Source organism: Podarcis erhardii (genome assembly GCF_964252035.2).
Source record: "Podarcis erhardii genome assembly, chromosome: 2".
Lineage (NCBI taxonomy): Eukaryota > Metazoa > Chordata > Lepidosauria > Squamata > Lacertidae > Podarcis > Podarcis erhardii.
In genome coordinates, this window is record NC_138498.1 from 67,295,142 (window position 1) to 67,320,437 (window position 25,296).

The window sequence follows — 25,296 nt, forward strand, 5'->3', positions numbered from 1 at the left end:
CTTTCCAAAGTGTGACCTTCTAAAGGTGCTCTTTCTAATTGTTTAAAGAGAAATAATGGAAGGGTTTCTTTTCACTACCTTTTTAAAAGGTATAGTCAAATAAGTGGTGTGTGTGTGTGTGTGTCTGTGTTTTCCACTTCGTATCTACAGTATGTGCCCAAAGTTTCATTGATGCTTGGTAATTCTAGTTTGTTTTTTAGCTGCTTCTATACTGTTTCGAAAGGAACCTTATTTGTTTGTTTTGTCTATTTAAGCAACGAGAACAACCCCGTTATAAAACATTATCACATCAAGGAGACAAGCGACATCCCCAGGAGATACTACTTGGCAGAGAAGCATGTTTTTGATTGTATCCCGGAACTGATCACCTATCACCAGCACAATGCAGGAGGTATGTCCAGGCAAGAACAGGAGAAACAGCTTTGAAATGATCTGAAGATGTTAGGATTTTTAAATATATTTTTTAAAGTTGCTTTGGAAATCAAAGTTCAGTTCAGCTGTTTTTGAACATGAGTGGTTGGTTTGCAGATGCAACAGTGCCTCTGCAGTTTTGGTGTCAGCAGTGGGGAGTTTGGATTGCTCTGTTAATTGAACTTAGTTCCCATTATTGAATTCACACAAATTTCAATGGGAAATAAGTTCAACTAACTTATCCAGCCCTGTGTAAATTACCTGTGTTTCTGATTATCTGAATGATTGTAAGTTATACCTTGTCTCTTATATTTGTCACTCTGGTCCCAAATTTTATACTGACAGAGCTTCATAGAACTTCCTTGGGATGTAACTTCTCTATGAATCATAGTCCTAGACATATTCGAACATATTATGTGAAATGTGGCTGTCATCTATCTCCTTAGTCTCCATTAACTCTTGGCTCCATGGCCCATCTCTTTTCCACCCCTTCCAACAATAAGCAGTCAATGTCACCTTTTCCTCCAATTCATGTATATATATTTCCCATCATGCAGGTCTTGTTACTCGTTTGAGGTATGCTGTTTGCTCCTGGAGAGAAAAAGCTCCTGTTACTGCTGGCCTAAGTTACGGTGAGGAGACTGCATTGACTTGATTCTGTTTTTATTCTTTAGTTATATTCATTTGGCATAATGGTTCCACTTGTCTAAATGACATGTGCTATGACTCTGCAGAAGTTAATGTTGCATCCATTTTTACTGAGAACAGGCTCACATCAATGAATGGATCAAGTAGAAACGTACTTTTAGCAAAAACAACAGAACCTCACAGTATCTTAAATACTAAGGGTGAAAATCAATGGAACACTAAGGAGATTGTTCCATCAGTGCAAACATTTCTGCTTGTCCAATAGAACAATTTCCCCTTCCTCCATCTGTATTCTGTTTTGGGGTTTCCTCGAATGCCCCCCCAAGCAGATTTGAGGCGTGTATGGGGCAAGGGGCGGAGCAGGAGGCATTTAAAATAAAATGTGTATGATGGTGCAGTCTAATGGAATACTGATGAATTACTGTAAGAAACTAATCACGTTCCATTATTATCAAAATTGTTAAAAATTGAATGAAACTTCTCAAACCCTTAAAATCTAATATCATAGCTGGGGGTATTGTAAAAGGCCTAGTACTGCTGCACTCCTTTTCTTTCATAAAGCACTACACAGGCTTGAAAGTGTTCTTCTGCTGCCTTATCCTAGGAAAATGGATGATTAATCCTCAGGAACTGACATTTGACCAGGAGATTGGCCTTGGCCAGTTTGGGGTGGTTCATCTTGGTTACTGGCTGGGCCGGATGAAAGTGGCCATAAAAACCATTCGCACAGGAGCCATGTCAGAAGAAGACTTCATTGAGGAGGCCCAAGTCATGATGTAAGCAATCCTGCCAAGGTGCAATACCAGTCAAGGTCAATTACATTGTGTCAAGCCTTTAGAATGATGTCAGGTGAACCCAATGTCGTGTAAAACAGAGACACCATTTCCTAGTATATGAATTGAACGGCAGCATGACTTTTTATCTCTTAGTGCAACCTTCACTAATGTCCAGTTTTGGACAATCTCTATAACCAGAATTAAAATGTACCGAATGTTGTGCTTCAAATACAGGCTGAAAAGTTGTGGGACATATGAGTGCTTTGTAAGGTTGTCTTTGTCCCTGTACTTTGGTGGAATTAGTCTTTACTGGAACAATAAAAGCTAACCACTGAATTTCATTTTTTATCTATGTGCAGACATATGCACTACTAAATATTAATGAAGTCATGATGCTTGGAGGCTACTTAGTGCAATCCTATATATCTACTCACAAATTTGATGGGAGTTATTTCCAGTCCCAGCTAAGGCTATAATTTCAGCCTGAGTTTCTGGTTGATGATGGATCTTTATGTTGTCCTTTTAAACACTGGGCAGTTCTAGAGGGATAAGGAATCTAAAGCCGGCATACAGCAGGCTATTTTTACAGCAGTCTTTGCTTGGCTCAGCGATTCTTCTTTTTACGATTCTATGAATTTTTGCTTTTGTTTTGAGGTAATAGTTCTCTAAACACAACGACAAAGATGAAAAATGTGGCATCTATTATTTTAAAGCTTGAAGAAAATATTTTTGATTTTAAAAAGCAGTAATTTGAATCAATATAAAGATGGGGTAAAATGCTGTTTCCACTGGGACTTTTGATGCTGCACAATCTCTCATAAGGATGAAGTTGGAAATGAAAGATTGACTTTGATGTCACTGGTGCTATACTCCTTCAGTAAAAATCCCTATTGTATTAATATCTGATGCTTATTTTCATAAAGACACAAAGCAAGCTCAGGTTGTTGGGGAAACTGCATGAGCATTTATTATACACATTCTGAAGTATTTAAATGCATTGCGTATGTGAAGAGTATTTAAACTACGTTCAGCAAGGCTTGAACAGAAAATAGGGGAAATGTCAATTACATTTTGTTTATATGTCCAAGCAGTGCAGAATCCATCTTACTTTTCAAGAGATTCATAGTGATGAGAGAAATATAACATCAAATTTTCCACAATTTGTGTGTATACCATTCCTGGGTCTGGTTTTCTTCTTTCACATTGATTTTCTTGCTCTTTTCTTAAATTTCCGGTTGAACATGCCCATATATCAGCTTCTGCAAAGGACTTCACATGACTACACTGATTTCTCCTCCTCTATCAACAGGAAGCTCTCCCACCCCAAATTAGTCCAGCTGCATGGGATATGCATGCAACAAGCTCCTATGTGCCTAGTGTTTGAATTCATGGAGCATGGATGTTTGGCTGATTATCTAAAGAGGCAGCGAGGGAGTTTCTCAAAGGAAGAGCTCCTTGGAATGTGCCAAGATGTGTGTGAAGGAATGGCTTATCTGGAACAAGCGTCTGTCATCCACAGAGACTTGGTATGTCTGGGTCATGTCCGTCTGTACCTCTTGTGAAGAAATTAGCAGCTTTTAAATTAAGAAGGGGGACGCGGGTGGGGCTGTGGGTTAAACCGCGAAGCCTAGGACTTGCCGATCAGAAGGTCGGCGGTTCGAATCCCCGCGATGGGGTGAGCTCCGTTTGCTCGGTCCCTGCTCCTGCCAACCTAGGAGTTCGAAAGCACGTCAAAGTGCAAGTAGATAAATAGGTACCGCTCTGGCGGGAAGGTAAACGGCGTTTCTGTGCGCTGCTCTGGTTCGCCAGAAGCGGCTTAGTCATGCTGGCCACATGACCTGGAAGCTGTACACCAGCTCCCTCGGCCAATAAAGCGGGATGAGCGCCACAACCCCAGAGTCGGTCACAACTGGACCTAATGGTCAGGGGTCCCTTTACCTTTACTTTAAATTAAGAAGGAAGTGAAATTATCACCACTTATAAACCATAATTTAAATAATTAGGACTGTAACAAATATTCTTCCATTTCAATATGTGAGCCAAAAATAGCAGTTGTGGGGCCATTATAGTTATTGCCTGAAAAATCCTTTTATTGTCAGAATATTTACTCTTTTAGCCGACCCACCCCCCATCTTCAAATGCTGTTGTTTCCCTACCTGCTGAGGCTCTGGTGCCATTGTCCTTGTTAGGTTTTTCCACAGACTGGCCAGTCACATGGGCAATCCCAGCCAACTGCAAATCACATGCTAAATGGGATGATATCACATCACTATGTAGCCAATTATATTTTGCTACATGAAGATATTAGTGAGGGAACACAGTCTGCTGAGAATGAGGGCAAAGCTACATGGATCAAACATATTCATGATCCCAGCCTATCAGATTTGACTATGTGATTATGTCGTTGCGTGAAGAAGACAGACTGATCTGATTAAAAGAGGAGGAGCAAGTCTGAGATATGTAAATGAATATGCAAACATTTTCACAACCTCTGTGGAAAAATGCTCAAAGGTGTCGGGTGTACTTTTCAACACAGCTAAAATTGCTCTTGAGAAATAATGGGTTGTTTCAGTTCAGCCCTACTAATACTCTCTTTTTCTCCATTCTACACAGGCTGCTCGGAATTGCTTGGTAGGAGAATTCCAAGTTGTCAAAGTGTCAGATTTTGGAATGTCACGGTAATTTGAACCTTGTCTGCATACTGGATGAGTAGAATGCCACTAAAGTTTCCCCCTCCTTTTGAAGTGTGTCCAGCAGCTACTTCATTGTTGTGGCAAAATATACATTTAGTCTGGAGCTCATAGTTGTCCTGTTCTTGCTGAAACTTCCTCTAGCTGTTCCCTCCTTTAACAATGTTTTTTTTTAAAATATGAACTCAAAGTGCTGGAGGCACCATTTCTCATGATTTCCACACTTGATTTCTTTTGCCCCATTGTCATTTCCAATCAAACAGTTTGAGCCGTTGTGAAAACCTATAAAAACTAAGAACAAAGAAAATAATGAGATGTCTCTATCATAGCACATTCAACCCTCTGGAAAAGAAATCCCATCAACTGTTAAACCACTGTCATCACCTGCTGTTTTCCAGGCATCCTTTCACCAGTTGCTAGCCGGATATGTTCTGTAGTTAACCGCACTGTTGAAATGGTTGGCAGTATCTGATAATATGGAACCAGAGGCAGTGAACCATTTGGATTAGCTTCCAGTCTGGACCAGGACATATTATCCTCTTACACCAGTAATCATGTATTATAAGGAGGATGTTATGTTAGCATAGGGCACAATATTTATTATTATTATTAATTCAATTTATATATCACCATCACAAGATCTTAGGGTGGTTCACAGAATAAAATCCAAGATATAAACACAAGTAAATAACTCAAACTAAAACAGTAACTCCCCCCCCCAAAAAAAACCCCCAATACTTGCCCACAATATTGTATGAGATCCTGAGAACTGATTCTTATGCTTGCAATGTATGCATTCTGCCATGGAGCTGCAACCTTTCCCTGTGTACAATGGTGTTTGTGTAATGTGGACCCTGGAATCATTCAAATGGGTTGTGGCCTTAAACACATTGCTCTGTTTTAGATACGTCCTTGATGATCAGTATACCAGCTCCATGGGCACCAAATTCCCCATCAAATGGTCAGCACCAGAGGTTTTCTCCTATAGTCGGTATAGTACCAGATCTGATGTATGGTCATTCGGTAAGAGCCTTTAATCTCAAAATTCCCATTCACTTAATTACTTCAGTTTCTTCTTCTTGAAAAGACCTTCCATTGTTAATCCTTTCTAGATAAGAAGTTCCAGCCTCGTCCTCATATCCCTTTTGTGTAAAAAGGCTTACATTATTATTATTTAAATGTAATATGTTTTAAACCATATTTGGCTTAACATTTCCTATAGATGGGGAGGGGGGATTGCAGGTGCCAGCATGGTCTGTGACTTATTATTAATTTGCATAGCATGGTTTGCATAAGAGGATTCTTCTGTCAAGTCATGGCATCGTGCTTCTGCAAGCCTTTCCGCTTTGCTACTCCTCAATCTTTTCACATTCTCCACTGGGTCATTAAACCATCCTACTGTGACCTAAATCAAAACACCCCGAGGAATCATAGAATCATAGAGTTGGATGAGACCACAAGGGCCATCGAGTCCAACCCCCTGCCACGCATGACGACTAGCCTTTACCTATGAGTGAGCACTTCAACTAAGAGTTTCGTAATTTTGCTTATTCACCAATAAAGGATCCTAGAAGGACATCCCCTAGATTTATAAATGTTTCAAAGTGCTTGTATCATGAAGATGCTTCATGAAGAGCCGGCATTACTTAGCTGATATGAAGATGGAATTCCGCTAGAGACAGGGTAGCTCATCTGCTTTTTGCATACAGTTGTCAACTGCAATTAAGAAAATATCCTTTCCATTTTGCTTCTTTATTTTGAATTCACAATTAGTGTTTTGGGTGGTTTGTTTCTAGTCATGCAGAACAGCAACACTTGTTTAAAGTGAGTTTCACAGTTTCGATTTAACCATGTTTTGATTCTGCAGTTGTGTTTGATTAATTAATTTTGACCCTTTTGAAAAGCAAGTTGGCAGACAGATCATAACTCCAGTGAAGAAGTTGCATTGTCTGCAACAAAGAAAATTTTAATAATTTACATGCGATCATTGTGAGCATCAGTGGTAAAGTCTGGAGAGCCAGTGTGGTGTAGTAGTTAGAATGTCAGGCTTCTTCTTCTTTGGCGATCACTTGTAGCCATGTAAGATTGTCTTCCATAAACACGGTCTTAACAGTGAGTCTGTAAGTGACTGTGGAAGCCACTTCCACAGTGGGGATATAGGTTTCCTGGCAGGATTTGCCAAGTGTGCCTTCCTCTTAGCACGTTTCTCCCTTTTGTCCTGAGTTCAAGCATCTTCAAAGCCCATGACACCTTCGGTAAAGGCTGTTCTCCAATTGGATCTGCGAGGTCAGGGTTCAAATCCCCATTCAGCCTTGAAGCTCACTAGGTGACATTGGCCAGTCACTGCCACTCAGTCTAGTATTCCTATCAGGGTTGTTGTGGGGATTAAACAAGCAGGGAGAGAATCATGGAAGCCACCTCCAATTCCTTGAAGAAAATATGGGATATAAATGCATTCGATCAGTCCTGGCTCCCACATATAGGCAGAGGCAAACACATAACGTACTGACAATCAGGAAACCAACTTGCTGTTGAAATGGAATACGCAGGATGAAACAGTTAAATCAGCTATGATTAAGTGGGCACAAGATATTGGTCATAACATGACTGTGGACCACCGGTATGAAATTCACGGCATGTAATGCCTTGAGAGAGAATATTATGAAAATGATCTATAGGTGGTACATGACCCCAGTCAAGCTTGCAAAAATTTACCACTTATCAGATAATAAATGTTGGAAATGTAAAGAAAATGAAGGTACATTTTTTCACCTCTGGTGGACATGCCCAAGGATTAAGGCTTTCTGGGAAATGATATATAATGAAATGAAAAAGGTATTTAAATATACCTTCTTGAAGAAACCAGAGGCCTTTCTCCTGGGCATGGTTAGCCATGTGGTGTTAAAGAAGGACAGAACTTTTTTTATGTACGCTACAACAGCAGCAAGGATTCTTATTGCAAAGTATTGGAAGACACCAGATCTACCCACCCTGGAAGAATGGCAGATGAAGATGACAGACTACATGGGACTGGCAGAGATGACTGGCAGAATTCGAGACCAGGAGAAAGAGACAGTGGAAGAAGATTGGAAGAAATTTAAAGACTATCTTAATAAACACTATAAAATTAATGAGAGCTAGAAAGACATGGGTTTAAAAATTAGTGGTTTTCAGGGGCGTTGATTAAGGAAAAAGAACAGAATTAACAAAAACTATGGGAAATAAGGGAATGGATTTGCTGATAAGATAAATGAGATTAGAATACAGAAGGGGGAGGTGTGAGGAGGTCGGGGAAATTAGGTTTAAGAAAATAAGGTTTGAAATTATACTTGTTTTTGGTTTTTTGTTTGTGTATGTTTTTATTGTTGTTTGTGTTTATATGTTTTTATTGGAAACTTTAATAAATATCATTTTTTAAAAAAAAGACAATCAGGAAACCAGTGAGACTATTTCTATTGTAAGCCTCGTTTAGTCTCAACATAGGAAGCCACCTCATTTATGTATTTATTTATCTGAAATTCTGTTCACCCTTCCTTCCAAAGGAGCCCAGGGCAGCAAGGGCAGCCAGTCTTTTAAAAAAAGAAGATTCCAAAACTGTTAAAAACACCTTAAAAAAGATTCATTTTAAAATGACTCAGCAAACTTTTTCAGCAGGGGGCCGGTCCACTGTTCCTCAGACCTTGTGGTGGACTGGACTATATTTTGGAGGGAAATAATGAACAAATGAACAAATTCCTATGCCCCATAAATAACCCAGAGATGTATTTTAAATAAAAGGACACATTCTACTCATGTAAAAACATGCTGATTCCCAGACTGCCTGCGGGCTGGATTTAGAAGGCGATTGGGCCAGATCCGGTGCCCGGGCCTTAGTTTTCCTACCCATGTTTTAAAACATTCTAAAAACGGTTACAGTTAAAACCATTGTTTCATCCAGTGATCTCAGGGTTTATTTTATTTTGGTTGTTTATTTACATCCCACCTTTTCTTCCAAGGAGCTCAAGGCGGCGTATATGATTCTCCCCTCCCTCATTTAATCCCCACAATAACCATGTGAGGTAGGTTAGGCCAAAAGACAGTCACTGGTCCATGGTCACCCAGTGAGCTTCATGAGCCAGTGGGGTTTTGAACCCTAGTTCCAGTCCAATGCTGGAATTGCATGGGGTTGGACTAGATCGTGTAGGCAAACTAAGGCCTGGGGGCCAGATCTGGCCCGATCGCCTTCTAAATCCGGCCTGCAGACGGTCCGGGAATCAGCGTGTTTTTACAAGAGTAGAATGTGTCCTTTTGTTTAAAATGCATCTCTGGGTTATTTGTGGGGCCTGCCTGGTGTTTTTACATGAGTAGAATGTGTGCTTTTATTTAAAATGCATCTCTGGGTTATTTGTGGGGCATAGGAATTCGTTCATATCTATTTTTTCCAAAATACAGTCTACCCCCCCACAAGGTCTGAGGGACAATTGGACCCCCCCCCCCAGCTGAAAAAGTTTGCTGACCCCTGGACTAGATTATCCACAGGGTCCCTTCTAATTCTAGGATTCTCTGCTGCCACTGCCATGTGGTAGGAATGGCTATGTACATGTACATGTACCTCTTTTCAGTCAGATTCATGCCAAGACTTGTGCCACCTGTGCCCTAGACGACGATTGCCCAGGGCACCTCAGTAAGCAAAGTAGCCTCCCAGACACAGATGATGTCTGTGGGAGAAAGGCAGGCCATGACATTAATGTGGATGCGCTCTCTTCCAAAATTATATGTTGCTTGTTTTCTTTCAGGAGTATTGATGTGGGAGATATTCAGCGAAGGCAAAATGCCTTATGAGAACAGGACCAATGCTGAAGTGGTGGAAGAAATCAGTGCTGGTTTACGTTTGTATAAGCCCAGACTGGCCTCCAATACCATTTATACGCTCATGAGACATTGCTGGAGTGAGGTCAGTATTAGAACATATATGGGAAGAGGGATCAGAATGCCACCTCGTAAAGGGGGATCCGAAACAGCACTGGTCTTTACTTAAGGAGAGCAGAAGTAGTCCTGCTAACACATTTAAACATTCTAAGAAAAATAATATGCAGGTTTAGAATTTTAATTGGTCAAAAATTATGGAAAATCTGTCATGTTAGGGTGGGGTTATCCCACTGCAGGTGTTAACTAGATTACCAATGCCAGGATGTTTGCGTTTTCATCAGCAATATAATTCTCGTAAACTTTAACATACTTGTCAGATTAAAATTAAGAACGATGATGACGACATAGGGCCACAATCAGAAGAAACCTTTTTCATGTATTTCCCAGCTCATGGGGCTGTCTGCCATATTCTGCACCTAGCCTTTTGCTTCCTGGTGAGAGGAAGCTTTGCCTGGTACCAGAAGAAAATGGGCTCACTGCACAGAAACGGACTGGGCTGGCTTGTCACATATGAGCTGCTGTCTATTGTTTTCACCATCATGTAATGCTTACAAAAAAACACTGCAGCTGCTATACTTTTTATATATGCTGGAAGCCGCCCAGAGTGGCTGGGGCAACCCAGTCAGATGGACGGGGTACAAATAAATTATTATTATTATTATTATTATTCCTTCTTAGAAGGTTTTCAGTAAGAATGCTGGCATATATTTTTTTAGCTTATTGTTGATTTTAATTATTTGTTTGAATGTTTTAAAATAGTTGTTTTTAACTGTATTTTCCATGGTAATTTTATTCTTTTTGTAAACCACTTTTGAGTTTTTGTTACAATTGGGCAATATAGAAATCCTGCAAAAATCCATTAATTAATTGCTTTTCTGGTTGTTATTGGCCTTTACAATATGGTCTTCAGTATTGTCTTCTATGTTGTCCCTTCAGAAGCAAGAGGACAGACCCCCCTTCTCTACCCTGCTCTACCAGCTCAACGAAATATCTGAATCTGATCTTTAACTAAAGATGAAAGGAAGCTGCTTCTTAATTAAAAAAGAAAAAAGATATGAAAAGCATGACCACGTTTAGCACGCCTTGTACAGATGTATTCATTCACCTTGAAGTAGCTGACCTGGGACAGAAATAGCGACAGGAATCCTGGCTATTTAAAAGTCCTACACAAACTGAGAAAACGGATAATGCAAGATGCTTTCAGGGTTGTGTCTAATTATCTGTTCAGTGAGGATTCAGTGAGGATCCAGGAGTCTATCTTCTGTTTCACATGGTGATAACCGATATTGAAGAAGATGAACTTCTTTGCTTTATGGAGCTGACACTTTTTTTTAAATTGAAAAATGACTCATTTCAAGGGGAACTGAAGTATGACTCTCGTCCTCCAAGCCTGCTTGAAGCTGAACGGGAATATTAAGCTATTCATAAACAAATGTTTTGACAGCAAATTCAAAACACAATCTTCTTACAAAATAAATTGCATGGATTAACATAGGACACAGCAGGGACAGGTGGGACTCGTTACTGCATCTTGTACATTGGGAAAGTTAAGAATGGACTGCTTGCTTTGGAGCTCTGGAGTATAAACTATAGGATTCTGCTACTTGTTTATTTTCACTCTTTACACAATGTGTTGAAAGAAAGGGTGGGGGATATATATCTTCAGCAGGGTTAGCTAATATACAAATATTGTATAATATATTCTTTCACTATCAACTGTTTTTAATGTTGTTACAAGAAACATGGGTAAAAAAAAAATGTGAGGCCCTCAGGTGGCAAGTGTTGAATGCTATTAATGACAACAAATTGTTACTTTATTTTACATGAGAGAAATATAAATATATGATATATAATGTACATTATATTGAACTTCCACTTTAGTTGCCAAAATTTATTGAACTGGCCCTTTACCTGCTTACCCATTTCCAATGGTCAATTACAATGTACATTATTATAAAATACCCTGCTGGACTGCTCTCCATTCAAGGATGACTTTGAACTGATTGTATTGTATTAGAATAGTATAGCTATTTAAGAGTTTTTGTACATTGTTATTGCTATGATTATGTTTTTGTATTGTGTTTTCATTGTATAAATTTTGTTAGCCTCTTTGACCATTTTTAGATTGTAAAACTAGAGATTCTTTTAGAAAAATGCTGGAAAATAAATAACGGAAATATGGAATATGTAGATGAGATGAGAAAACTATTACAAACAGTTGGAGAGTAATATGTCCTGTTGTCTTCCATGTAAATACTATCATTACAAAAAGTTTCAGTGCACAGGTTCACATTTAACAAATCTTATATATAAAGGAGAGTTCTACTGGATATTGGTGGTTGGCCCCAAAACAGGAACTTTAAAACAAATGTCCTGATCCAGCAAGAATGCCACTGTATACACCAGGCATAGGCAAACTCTGGCCCTCCAGATGTTTGGGACTACAATTCCCATCATCCCTGACCACTGGTCCTGTTAGCTAGGGATGATGGGAATTGTAGTCCCAAACATCTGGAGGGCCAGAGTTTGCCTATGCTTGGTAAACGCAGCCTACATATGTTCCTTGTGTTAATGTCCGTAGTCCAGACGCATCTCATCCAGGCTCTACTTAACTGACTGAATGTATTTCTGGCGCAAGGCTGTACATCTGCATCCAGGACACAATTGTTGCATAAAACCATTGCAGCTAAATCAAGGACCAGGCTGTATCCTATGGAAGGGAGACTTTGCTGCAGAGTTATCTTTGACAGTGCTAAAAACTGAGATACGAAAGCTAGAAGCTAAATGGCACCTTAAACCTAGCTTATGGGCGCAACAATGACATTGCCCTCAAAGAGTTGGAGCTGTATCTTGCTCTGGCATTTCAGAGTTGTACCCTCAGTGTACAACTCAGGACTTGCTTGTCCTCGGTGTAAAGGATTTGTAATAATCTGATACTGGACATAGTTTTGCATAAAAGTCTTGCTGGTCCACATTTTTTGAAATTGTTTTGGATTAGTAAATATATGAGCACCTTGTGTCAAACATTTGTTAATCATTCCCAAACAAAATACAGTGGTGCCTCGCAAGACGAAAAGAATCTGTTCCGCGATTCTCTTCGTCTAGCGGTTTTTTTGTCTTGCGAAGCAAGCCCATTGACGGCTTAGCGGCTTAGCGCTATTAGCGGCTTAGCGGCTTTTAGCGGCTTAGCGGATCAGCTGATAAGCGGCTTAGAAAAGGGGGGGGGAGGAAAAAAAAGTCGGAAAAACTCGCAAGACATTTGGAAATTCGTTTTGCGAAGCGCCTCCAAAACGGAAAACCCTTTCGTCTAGCGGGTTTTCCGTCTTGTGAGGCGTTCGTCTTGCGGGGCACCACTGTAATAATAAAACATCAGAAAAATCCAAGATTAGCCATATTCAGAGTAGACTCAATGAATTAATAGCTGTGACTAAATTATATACATTAATCTCAATACATTAAAAGTACATTAAACAAGGCCACTAAAACCTAAACAAAACGTTGGGTTTAAAACAAAACAAAAAAGCCCAATTGAACTTGGTTGTGATTTACACGCAGATCCGATCAGGGTTGAAAACAGTTTTTTCCTAATTTGTTCCCAAATTGCATCCTTTGCTTTTTATATATTGAATTTTATTGTATTACAATTTGAATTCCTTAAAATTATACTCTTCTTAAGCCCTGCGAAATTCCTCTTGAGGTTTAATTTCTCCCTTTTGCCCTTTCATGCCTCAATTTCCCCTCTCCTACCCCCCTTCTTTCTTGCCCTTAGCTTCTGTACCTGGTCTTGTGAAGATTTTTAGAGTGTTTTTATTTTGCTGCCTTTTCATTTTCACTTGATTTCCTTTTCACTTGTTTTTTATTGGGCTGCCTTTTCATTTCCACACACTTATGGGTGTGTGATTTATCCCCTCCTTTTTTTTTTTAGGTAAAGAAAGGGTGGAAATAAGAAGCATACACTTGACAACCTAGGGCTGGCTGAATGCTGCACAGGCGAGACTTAAACTCAGGGGTCAGCAACCTTTTTCAGCAGGGGGCCAGTCCACTGTCCCTCAGACCTTGTTGGCGTCTGGACTATATTTTGAAAAATAATAATGAATTCCTATGCCCCACAAATAACCCAGAGATGCATTTAAAATAAAAGCACACATTCTAATCAAAACACCAGGCAGGCCCACAAATAACCCAGAGATGCATTTTAAATAAAAGGGCACATTCTACTCTTGTAAAAACACGCTGATTCCCGGACCGTCCGCGGGCCAGATCCGGCCCCCGGACCTTAGTCTGCCTACCCATGCTTAAACTGCTTGCCTTATCCCACTCTTTTTGGAGCCTCCTGCTCCTCTATTCAGCCCTTAAGATGAGAGAGAGAAACGCCGAGGCCAACAGGCAGGCGCTCACTCTTTCTCACAGCAAGCAAGCAAGCGGGCGCGCAGTTGCTGCTCCTGCCGCCGATTTCTGTCGTTCTTCTCCCCTCCTTCCCTGAGTCTGCCTACAGAATTTGCTCCAGCCGCAGAGCCCAGGAGGGCGGGCTATGCGGGGGTGGGGGAGTGGGGGGGTTTCACAACCCGCGAAACTCGTGTCCCATGTCGTTAACAGGTGCAGTTACTGCCTGACAGGGGGACACGGTCTATGCACGCGGCGGGAGGCGAGGCGTGCAGGGCGGAGGTTGCGCGGGGGGGGGGGGCAGGTTTCTTTTTCGCGCCAGGGGGTGGGGGGCGATGAGCACAAGAGCTCAGGAAGCGCGCAAGCTGTAGCCATTTCCTGCTCTTTGTGCGTGTGTGTGAAAAGGAGGGGGGGGGAGAGAGGGAGCCTGTCTGACTAGGACTCTGTGTGTGTGTGTGTGCGTGTGTGTGTGACACGACTAGATCCGAGGAGGAGGCCGAGGCTGTGGCGGCGAAGGTGGAGACTGCCGAGTGGTGGCAGCAGCGGCGGCGCCTCAGCATCTCTGCCTCCTCCGTTGCCCGCCGCTCGCTGCTGCATCCCGCGCAGAGCCCAGCCGCAGAGGCCGGCAGCATCCTCGCTTCCAAGGCCAGGTAAAAAAAGAACCACACACACCCCGGAGGATCCTGGGGGCGCGACGACGATGGCATCCCGCCGCGCGCGGCTGGGGGAGCCGCTGTCGAGCACGAGGCGGAGCGGCCACGACGAAGGCGGCGGCGGCGGCGGCGGGGTGGGAAGATGCCTCTTGGCGCGCGGCTTTCTCGGCTTCGGCGAAGGGTCTGCGGCCCGGAGGACGTGGGGGTGGCGGTTGCATTTATTTATATATAGAGAGACGCAGGTGCGGGGTCGTTTTCCTCCCGGCGACAGAAACGGCGGACCTTCGTCCACATCCGTCGCCCGCCCCTGCCCGCAATTCATTCATCTCCTGCTCGCTTCGGCCGCTGACCGTGGCGGAAGGAGGTGATGGTGGTTTGATGTGGGGGCGAAATCTGGGCAGTGTTTGCGCAGGAGGGGTCTCCCCCCTGCCAAGCCTGGGAGCCCGTTACCTCCCAAGGGCCGAATATGACAGCTTTGCTTGAAGGGCGTTGAACCATGAGACTGCAAAGCTCTGCCATGATTCAAACGGGTTTGCAACAGGCTTCTAGCAAGAGCCCGGGCTCTCCTCCCCCGCCCGTATATTTTTATTTTTGCATGGGGCGCGGGGCTGTCGCTTGCTAGGGTGCATTTCAAAGCATGGATGCAGGCCTGGCGGTGTGTGTGTGTGTGTGTGTGTGTGTGTCGCAGGTGGCCAGGTGCCGAAAGAAATTAGGCCCAGCTTGGGTTCCAAAGGAAGGATTTTCCAAGAGATCTCCCAGAATGCCTAGAGCTACCTGGGATATTTCAAGGCCTCCTTGTTTATTATAGAGCACCAAGCAAGTTCCGTGTGATTGGTTTGTTTCCTATGGTGGGGAGGGGTAGGGGTGGAAAAAATTGTGGTGGTTCCCAGGATTCTCTGCAAAAATGAGATGCTTATTCTCTCTTAATGAGCACATAGGGTTTAATTAAGCAGTGGCTTCCAGGATCAAATCGTAGCTTGTCATTCCCTTGCACAGTTGGTCAGTAATTTAGTCATTAGGTGGTTGTGGGGTTGTTGCTTTTGTTGTTTATTTCTGTCTTTTTGGTTGGGAAATTGAAGGTGTGGTGCATAGGCAGAGATAGATCAGGGTGTGGGAGGCGAATGGAAAATGCTCAAAGGGAAATGATGTGGATTCACAGCAAGCATGCACATTGTCAAAACTGGAAAAATAAAATAAAAAAGATTAAGTGGTAGAGATGAAGGTGCAAATAAACATAGTTGAAAAAACAATGCTGCAGATCATACTGAAAGAAGCAGTTGGAGCCAATGGGATATGTGGTCTTTAACTTTGTAGAATTAGAGGTACTGTAATTCACTCAAAATATATTTTGGTTTGGGCAATAATAAATCAAGCTTGATTTTTTAAAATTCTTTTCCTGTCCTGTGTCATGTACACTCATATCTGCATTCCATCCTTGAGAATACATTTAAACAATGTTATACAGAAGCATTTGTCTGAGTCAAACTTTTGAACCCACAAGGTGTGAGTGGGTTGGAAATGAATTAGCTAGTTTATAGGGCCAAGAAGGTGCCAGATGACAGGAGATGAATTGGTTTTGCAGAGAATTGCTGCACAAGTCACAGCTGAGATCGGGGGGGGGGACGGGACATGAGAAGGGCAAATAGAAGTGGGTGAGTTCTGATGGAGCTTCTCTGGATTCCCCCCCCCCCATATGTGCCTAGTGGGAGTTAAATGTAAATAAATAAATAAACGAACAAACCAGAATTTGAAGTTGCAGCTGAAAAGGATATTGTTGGTGATTCAGAGGGGGCCTCTGAGCCATCTGTTGCTGTCATTGTGGTGGCTGGGGCTGTGGGGTTTCACATCAAAATAATCTTAAGTAATGAGGTTGAACTGACCTGCAGGAAATGGAAAGGAAGGCAAGCTGTGATCAGGTGTTATTTGTTGTATTAGACGGTGAACTGCACCTCAGGATGTGTAGAGGATTTTTGGTTGCTGAAATGTAAGTAATCAGCTGGCTCCAACTTTTAAAATCAAGCTTTTCTCAACACAGCAGTTCTCAGAGTGAGAGATGCACCTCTTCACAGAAGTCATCTAGGAAACAGCCCCTACCAACCTACCTACCAACGAACTAACCACACTCTTCTAAAGGAGTGTTTTAGAAGTCTCCCTGTGATGTCATTGTGTGCATTTCCGCATATATTCTAGATCATCTGTTTTTCTTACAGTTAAGTTTTATTTTCCTGCAATCCTTCTCATTCCCCAACCTCATTTTAGCTTTTTATTTTATTTTATTTATTATGTGTACCTCACTTTTCCACTCCCCAAAGGCAGCTTATAGTCATTTAAAATAAAATCAAGAGTTAAATGCTATTCCCAAAAGTTGGAAGATCTTTTGCAGTGGCTTCTGGTGCTGTGTTGGAAACTGCAACCAGAATGGAAAATTAGATACACCACAGTACCCATGGAGAAGAACCTGGGTATGTACCTGGAGCTGTTCTGACATAATAAGTAACTCTGGCTAGATGGAAATGGAAACTTGTGTATTGCTTGTGGCCACCCAAAAAGAGAGGGAGCTGGAGGAGTGTGCAAGCTCAAGGCTTGTGCACTTAATGCTAAATCATAGTTTAGTGTCCCATCCAAATGCAGTCATTGGGTCTTCCATTTCAACTTGTATTAGATATGTATATTCTAATATTGCAACTATGAGAAGAAGGGGGGATGTTCCTTTAGGGGTGTAACAAGAAATTGGCTATTTTTCTCCTTTTTTACCACCTTATATTTCTGGGAAGGAAAGAAAGGAGTCAGCACAGGGAAAACATCAATGCATTTGTGGTACAGGGCAGAGGATCATGAGGTGGATGGTTCTGGGTGATTTCAACATAAAAGCCAAGGTGACTTTGTCTGGTGTAGTTCAGGAATTCATGGCCTCCATGACAATCATGGACCTGTCTTACATTATATCTCAGCCAGTGCATGTTGCAGAACTCACAATGGATCTTGCCTTCTGTCTGGAACAAGTGATAATGTCATTACTTGATCAGGTTTGACCTGTAAGCTTCCCAGGGGTCTGGGATGGTTTTGATGCTCCATCCTTGCTGGCTGATTGAACCAGAGGGACCTGGACTGTCAGCGTTGGCCATCTGCAGAGTCCTATATACTCCTATATACTTGTGGGAGCTTAATTAAGTGATAGGCTCCACGGCTAGAGCACAGGGTGTCAGACAACTTGTAGCCAAAATGACCTAATACAGGTAAGAACTCACTTGATGTCTTGGCCTTTGATGGTGATAATAGTGAACAAATCATATGTGTCCATCACCATTGTGATATAGCATTGTCCACCTCAGTGTTGTCCAACAGAGCTGTTTTGTGTGGTGAGGGGTGTCCTGTGTGTGGGCTTCATGAAACAGACCTTGGAACCCATAGAAGCCCACTAGGAAGAACTAGCAGTGCATGAGCTACTGTAATGTGTTTCACATAGGGCTGCCTTTGAATCTGTTTCAGAAACTTCAGCTGAAGTAGAGCATAGCCATCTGGTTATCGGCAGGTGGTCAGCACATGCTACCTTGATTGGGTTGCCAGTGCATTTTTGGATCCACGTTAAAGTACTGGTTATTACCTTTAAAGCCCGGGATGGTTTGGAGCCAATCAAGTTATTTAAAGGATCACTTGAAGCCATATGGTCTTGCCCACAGCTTAAGAACTCAGAGGGCTGACTTCAGTGCCTGCCTGTAAAGTCAGTTAGACTGATGAGCAAATGTATATAACCTGAAATTATGGAATGCAGTTCTGTAGTGATTAGGCAGACCCCCATCTCACACGTTTTTTTTTTTTAAAGTTTTTGATAGAGGGGGACATGAATGAGTTAACTGGGTTAAGGCTGAGTTAAAATTATGCTGGTGATTTTAACATTATTATTTATTGTTGCTGACTTTTAAAAGGTTTTTTGGAATGTGTTTGCATTTTAAAATACTGTATGAGAAGGTACTATGTGGACACTCTCAGAAAGTGTAGTACAGTATATGTCCCTTAAATAAATAACTAATGTTACGCTTTGTAGACAACAGTGAAAGAGGGCATTTTCAAATAATTTGGTGGATGTTTCATTAGCTTAGCTTATTGTTACAGAGCAGAATTTTATTTCATAAGAATTAATGTGTGCTTATAGGAAGTGCATTAATTGCATAGCTTCCATGTCCTGGCTTAGTGTAAATATATAGCTATCCATCAAAGCAACTAATAGTTCTTCTTGGTATAAAGTGTTTAGAAAAGCAGTATCCCAGTGGAATACAGTAATTCTAAAGTGATAGCATAGGGACATATGGTGGGAATGGATGTCATACATTAATTCATAGAATTGAGCAAATGAGATGAGAACTGGTATTAAAAATGAAAAATTTTGAACTATTGAAAACTAATGAAAACTATTAAAACTATTGAAAACTTTAGGCTGATGGTAGTTCAGTAAATGTGTGCCTCAATTACATTTTAGCTTCTTTGCAGTATTCCTGCTGGTTCCCATTAGACCAGTGGTCTTCCACACATGGGTCAGAAGAACCCATGAGTTGGCCATAGTCTGACCTATGGTCACAGCAGGAACTCTACCACCATAGCAATATATTATGTAAAATCAAAAATTGGATCTCTAAGCTCCTTGGGCTAATGATATATAACAGATGGGACAGCTGACCCAACTCATTTTTCAATATTAATTATTTCTGTGAAATATGTGTCAGTTTGGAATATGTGGTATTTACTTTATTCAGAATGCACACATTTTGATAATTTAATTAGAATGTTTTGCTTACATCCAATTAACTATTACTTAGAGGACAGGATTCAACAAATGAGTCCCATCACCAGAAGACCTCCACATGGACTTCTGCATGTGCAACAGGGCTTCTCCCCTGCAGACCCCCTGCAATTGGCTTATGGGGGGAGGGAGTTTGCAAGAACCCCCTGGAGCAGTTCATGGAGAAGAGAGGGGATCAGTCCGTCTAGCAAGCCGAATTGCTTGTCCTGATAGAACAATCACATTAGTGCTACACTGAATTCTTCCCAGAGTAGATCTGTTGAAATTAATGGATATAACTTAGTCATAGCTATTAATTCATCGTCTACTCTAAATATGGCTAATCTTGGATTAGAGATGGAAAGGCCTGAAAAAGGAAGGGGGGGGAGGAATGTCCCACTCAGGCCTTACTTTTGTGGTTTTTTCTCAAACAAAATAATATTTTTTTAACATTCTCAAACAAAATAATATTTTTTTAACAAAATATTTGAGACAAGGTGCTCATATATTTACTAATCCAAAATGATTTCAAAAAATGTGTAACAGCAAGACTTTTATGCAAAACTATGTACAGTATCAGATTATTACAATTCCTTTACACCGAGGACAAGCAAGTCCTGAGTTGTACATTGAAGGTACAACTCTGAAATGCAAGTGCAAGATATAGTTCCACCTCTTTGAGGGCAATGCCATTGTTGCGCCCTGTGAGTTCCAAACCTAGACGCCAGGCCAAGGAACAGCCTGAGTGGGTGCAGCTGCACTGAAACTGAGAGAATAACAGAAAGCCTTCCCTGAACCTTCTCTATATAACCTTCTGTGAGTCAACACAAGAATCAGGAGCACCTTTGCTGTTATAGGCTCCCCATATGAGCTTACCTATGGCTTGAGGTTTACTGGGGTGGTCCTTCCGGTGCTTCCATCCCTGAGTGAAATTTGGGGTTCTATGACCTGCCAGAAGGCCTTCCCAGTAACAACATCCCAGCTGTGGAACACAGTCCCCAGACTTTGCCATCAGTTGTATAGGCCTTTAATATGTGTTAATTATGGTGCCAAAAAGATATATTTATATGAAGGAAAGGGGGTATAGGGAGAATCCAGGGCTTGTCTGCAGAGTGGAAGGAAATGAGGACCTTTTTCTGCTTCCCCACTTCTAGCCGCTCTCTGAAGCATGGAGAAGAGACCCTTTTAAGAATATTAGGGGGTGGGCAGGGGATGCATGGCTTTGTTTTTTGCAGTCTTCACATGAGGACTAGACCATGTGAAAAATGAACAGAATATTTTAGCTGCCGTTCATTCATTTTCAGCTTTGTATTCTTGTTATTAAAGAAGTGTGCCTAGACATTCTGTTGTTGCGCCCATAACCTAGGGTTAAGGTGCCGTTTAGCTCCTAGCTTTCATATCTCAGTTTCTAACACTGTGGCAGAGACGCCCACCTTGAGTGTCCAGTTTGCAAACCTAAGACTTAAGTGTCCTTCCATGATCCCACTCCAAGGAAGGCTCGCCTCTCTCCACAGGCAGGATCAGTGAATGTGAGTGAGGCGACACTGAGCAAAAGGGATGGAGGGAAGGAGGGAAAATGCGACTGTGTATTCCTAGCCCCGCATGGAAGCACCATCACAGCCTGAGCCAGAGCTGCTTCTTCCTGGCTACCTCTTCTTCCTGCACTAATAATAATAAACGTGCCACTCCTCTTGCTGCCCACCAGGCAGTAACTCCAGATGGCCAGCCATGCGGCTCTGCTGGGGGGGGGGGAGGCACCTCTGCTTTGAGTTTCACCCCCACCCCCTTCACTTCTCATCCAACACCCAAGCAGTCTTTTTGAAGCAAGCAAGGGGGCAGGACTCAGGTGACTCTGAGGCCGGAAAAGAAAGATGCTTCTTCACTTCTCAAAGACCGGCTCATGCGCAAAGGAAGGGACCAGAAACCTTGCCTTGGTTGTGCCTGAGCTGTTCCCACACGTGGAATGTGACTTGTGAATGGAGAGTTTCAAACTGTCCCTATAACATTTCCTTTGGCATATAAAATGGTATTGTATTTCTCAGGCTCATGACTGATGCTCAGGTTGAGAAGGGCTATTCCTTAGGTTAGAATTGCTAAGTGACAGTTTTGATTGCTAGCAGTTTACTTGGAGGCAGTTTTGTGTTGTTGTTTTGCAGTGTGTGTGTGTGTGTGTGTGTGTGTTGGTTGACCTGCTTGAGTTATCTGTTTTGCAGGTAGCATTTTGATGATTACCTGCTGTTCAAATGTCTTCTAGTAGTTTGACTCTTTGACTATCTTCTTCAGTCACAACTTTGTTTTTTGGAATTCTGCAGTGTTGAAGATGGAGCCGTTCTAAGTTGATTTCTGAATCATATGCTCCTTGTTAAACATGGAGGAGCTATTCTTTTGATCTGCATAGGATGGTGACTGCACATTTATGAAAGCAATTGCCCCAGACCAATTGAGTAGTTTTCCCATGTTCATCATGGAACAAGTGCTTCCAGACAGCACAAGGTCATCCTACTCTAGTGATAATTTTGCCTAGGGAGTTGCTGGTTTAGGCTGGCTTTGTCATGTCTGGAAATACTTAAATACTCTTTTTAGGTCCTCCGTGAAGAACAGAAGGCATTGCACAGAAAATAATTTTTAAGAAAGGGGGGCGGATCACTTAAGATTTTTTGGAGATAGTGTCTTCTGTGCTTCATCATGTAATTTGAAGCAGAGTATGTGCTGTGTGAAAGGTCAAAAGTCTCCTTGTGGTTTTTTTTTTGGGGGGGGGATGGAAAAAAGTCCCTTCTTTCAAGTTAGCTGATGCAATCCACTTCTAGTGTAGAAAGTATGTAGTTATCTGTTGAGAGCTTGGTGCTGTAACAGTAGTCGGTCAGGCATGACAGTGCAGGAAGTATTGCACCTATACATGAACCACAAAGAGTACAGTTTATATCCCTCCCACCCCATCCTGTTTTCTCTTTTGAACACTCGCTTTGTCAGCTCTGTCCCATATAAACCCACGAGGCACAGATGGCTTCTGTTGGCTAATACCCCCTGCTGACCTTTTGAGGATCACTGACCCAGTGACCCCATTGCAGTATCACTGGAAAAAAGAAGGAACTATTTGGCTTTTATGGCTGTGGAGATGATGACAGCGGCGGCACTAAGTAGCAGATGTTCTTGGCTCATGTGGGAAAGCTTGATAATTCTGCCGTTATAGCCACAAAAATCTCTCCTTAAAATCATGAATTGAAAAGGAAAAGACATGAGATTAGTGTGTAAGCTTTTTCAAGTTGAATCAATGGTAGGTAGGGTTGCCACCCCTACCCCCCGCCGAAAGGGCTGCTGTGCTTTGAACAGCTGCCCAAGGAGCAGATATTTTGCTGGGGTAATTTTTCTTGGTAGGGAAATTAAATGGTGGGGAAAGCTTCATCTGTTAACATTTCAGCATGCCAGGGACCAAGCCAGAAAAAAACCCCTGGCAATTCTAATTATGCAGAATATGCATATATTTTGCTTCGCTGTTCTCATTTAAATATTTTTGTCTGTTTGGGGTAATGATATCAATGAACACTTGTGCTGCTTTAGAGGGGAATAGTACATCCTTTCCCCTTTCCATATTACAGCCAAACTTTTGTAAGAAGCAATATTTGAGTGATAACAATACTCAGCCATGTTGTAAGCAAGGCTTTCTAGCTTCAGACCTGCCCTAGCTTCCTTTACTTTCAACAACATTTTCACCCAGAGACTCTGCCAGTGAAACTTCCGCCCTCAAAGAAAACAGCATCTCAAAGCAACCATTAGTGACAGGAGCAGCCATGCCTGCTGAACCTCTCCATGTCATGAAGCCGTTAAACGCACATGTAGTCTCTTTCATTTCATGAGCACATGCACAAAGAAATATGTGGAGCAGAAGCACAGCAATGCTATGTGGGATGGAGTTTGCACTGAAGATATTTTGCTTTCTAATGCGGTTTTGTAAAGATAAACTTGGGCTGCCGTCCTAAGCCCACTTACCTGGGAGTAAGCTCTACTAAATGCAATAAGATTTCTAAGTGGACATGATTAGGATTGCATTGTTAGTCATGTATCTTATGCCCAGAAACCAAAGGGACTGTTATAAATAGGCTGCAGACGTTATGTAACATGGAATGATCCAGCAACTACAAGAAATTTGTTGTTATTGTTTTCTAAGCTTCTCTGCGTGACCAAAACAATTAATGTTCGTGTCAGAAAGAGATGCTCTTGTCCACATGCAACATTCCAGTTCTGAGACCAATGGCCACTTTCTGAGGCACTCCAGCCCTCTTCTCCAGCTGCTGAACACTTCAAAATGCTAAGCGTTATCACATAGGCACCTTAAATAGGACTTTCATATCACCTCACCTCACATCACCTGGCAGGGAAACCTCAGTGCCAAGTTTGCACATTTATCAGTAGGTGTGAACCAGCCCTGAGATGCACAGAATAAAAATGTGACAGAATCGAACTGTGGGATATAACCTCATTTCATGCAAGACTGCAGTGAGATAAACAAGAGGCATTCACTTCAGTACCTCTGAGGGAATATTATTATAATGTGTGCATTCCTCAAGAGGATTGCTACTCCGCCTACCTTTGGGCTTGCTCCCAGGGGCAACCAAATGCAAGCTCTTGGGTTCTATGAATGTGTAAGGAGTTTCAGTTCAGCTCCTTCAAAATGAGAATAGCTGGTGTGACCCATATTTCTTCCTTCTGGAAACCTTTTCTTGTAAATCACTGACCACAAAGCCTAGGCAGGCAGCTGCTTTGTTGTGACAGCTGTTTATCACACTTGGCATAAGGACCTTTTCAGAATTACCTCATCTGATTGTTGTGTCCATCTGTTGTCACTTCCATACTTGAGATTGTAACACACATTAAATAACAGAGCCTTGACGAACACTACAGTTTTGCAGGGCCTACTGGTCCACAGATAAATAAAGATAAATAGACATCCATAAGTCTTTGTACCCTGATACAAGGGGAGGAAACACATTCCTCCGCTGGACATACACACCTTTGCACATCTTCCCCCCTGCAACTCCTCATTCAGTAGACTTCAGAGAATGTAGTTTGTCCTCTAAAGAATCACTTAGTTGTTTGATCCAATCTAAAATGCCCCATGGGAATGTAAAGATAATTCAACAGTTGTATAGTGTGCTCGGATGAATTATCAGAATTTTACAGACTCAGGAATAATAATTAGTTTATTCAGCAATGTCGGCCTCTGGGTTATATTGACAGAGGCCAAACTTAATTGATAAAACCTCATGAACAGAAGTAGAAGAGGCATTTATTTTATTGAGCAGTAATGCCAGTGCATCTGCTGCGCTGAATCTGCACATGTTCTCTTAAGGTTGTGTTTCCTTTGCAGATAGAACCACACTTTCCCACCACTCTGCAGGTGCTTGTGCAAGTGCTGTAGACATTTGTTGGTTGTTTCCTTTTTCTGATGTGAAAAATAACAAAGTACACAGAATATTAAAAGAAGCACATGATCATTCCAGTTGAATTAACTGGATAAGTAGAAGCTTTTGAAATATGCTGCAATATAAGGGAAATGTTTTCTAGATGTCACTTGTGAAAGTGTAATCATTGAGGACTTATCTTCTGACAAACGGTTGGTTTCTCCATACTCAGGGGACTCCATAGTTACATGAAATTATAAAGTTTGTACATTTTTAAAAAGCAGAGCAGAGTTCCCAGAGTGTTACTCGGGACTGTTTGTGTATGGAAATAGTTTAAGACAGTGAGGCAATGCTTCTTAAAGCGGCTGCACCACAGTAATGGTGTGCTGTTGGCCCATAGCATGGTAACCGCATTACAAGGTTACTATTGCACAAATGGCATGCAGAAGGTAGTCACAAGATCTTTAGATACACATGGTACTGGAATGCTACAAATTATCCTTGTACCTCTCATCTGTGTCTCTTTTATCTTTCTCAAGACGAAAACATTTTATCTACCTGCCCACTATATGATTGTGGTGTAGCCTTGTCTTAACTGCTTGTGTATGTAAATCAGATCAAGTCAACGTGGTTTTCCTAATGATCTCAACG

General features: G+C 41.9%; 2 protein-coding genes across 6 annotated transcripts in view; both read left to right on the plus strand.

Annotated features, from left to right (window-relative positions):
- The window catches only part of ITK (IL2 inducible T cell kinase), a 37,838-nt gene extending 25,976 nt beyond the window's left edge, over positions 1 to 11,862 (plus strand). For both annotated transcript variants that reach the window (XM_081851531.1, XM_081851530.1), the window contains 8 exons: positions 255 to 391; positions 969 to 1,043; positions 1,664 to 1,835; positions 3,145 to 3,361; positions 4,449 to 4,513; positions 5,430 to 5,548; positions 9,301 to 9,458; positions 10,370 to 11,862. In XM_081851531.1, coding sequence (XP_081707657.1) covers positions 255 to 391; positions 969 to 1,043; positions 1,664 to 1,835; positions 3,145 to 3,361; positions 4,449 to 4,513; positions 5,430 to 5,548; positions 9,301 to 9,458; positions 10,370 to 10,441 — 1,015 coding nt within the window. In that variant the 3' untranslated portion in view covers positions 10,442 to 11,862. The remainder of the gene's footprint in view (positions 1 to 254; positions 392 to 968; positions 1,044 to 1,663; positions 1,836 to 3,144; positions 3,362 to 4,448; positions 4,514 to 5,429; positions 5,549 to 9,300; positions 9,459 to 10,369) is intronic.
- A 2,326-nt stretch (positions 11,863 to 14,188) lies between these two features.
- The window catches only part of CYFIP2 (cytoplasmic FMR1 interacting protein 2), a 60,603-nt gene continuing 49,495 nt past the window's right edge, over positions 14,189 to 25,296 (plus strand). For 2 of the 4 annotated variants that reach the window (XM_081851504.1, XM_081851503.1), the window contains exon 1: positions 14,189 to 14,466. The gene's annotated coding sequence lies outside the window, so the exon portion shown is untranslated. Of the gene's footprint in view, positions 14,467 to 14,713; positions 14,834 to 25,296 lie in introns of those variants that run through there. The other 2 variants (XM_081851501.1, XM_081851502.1) reach the window with 2 other exon arrangements.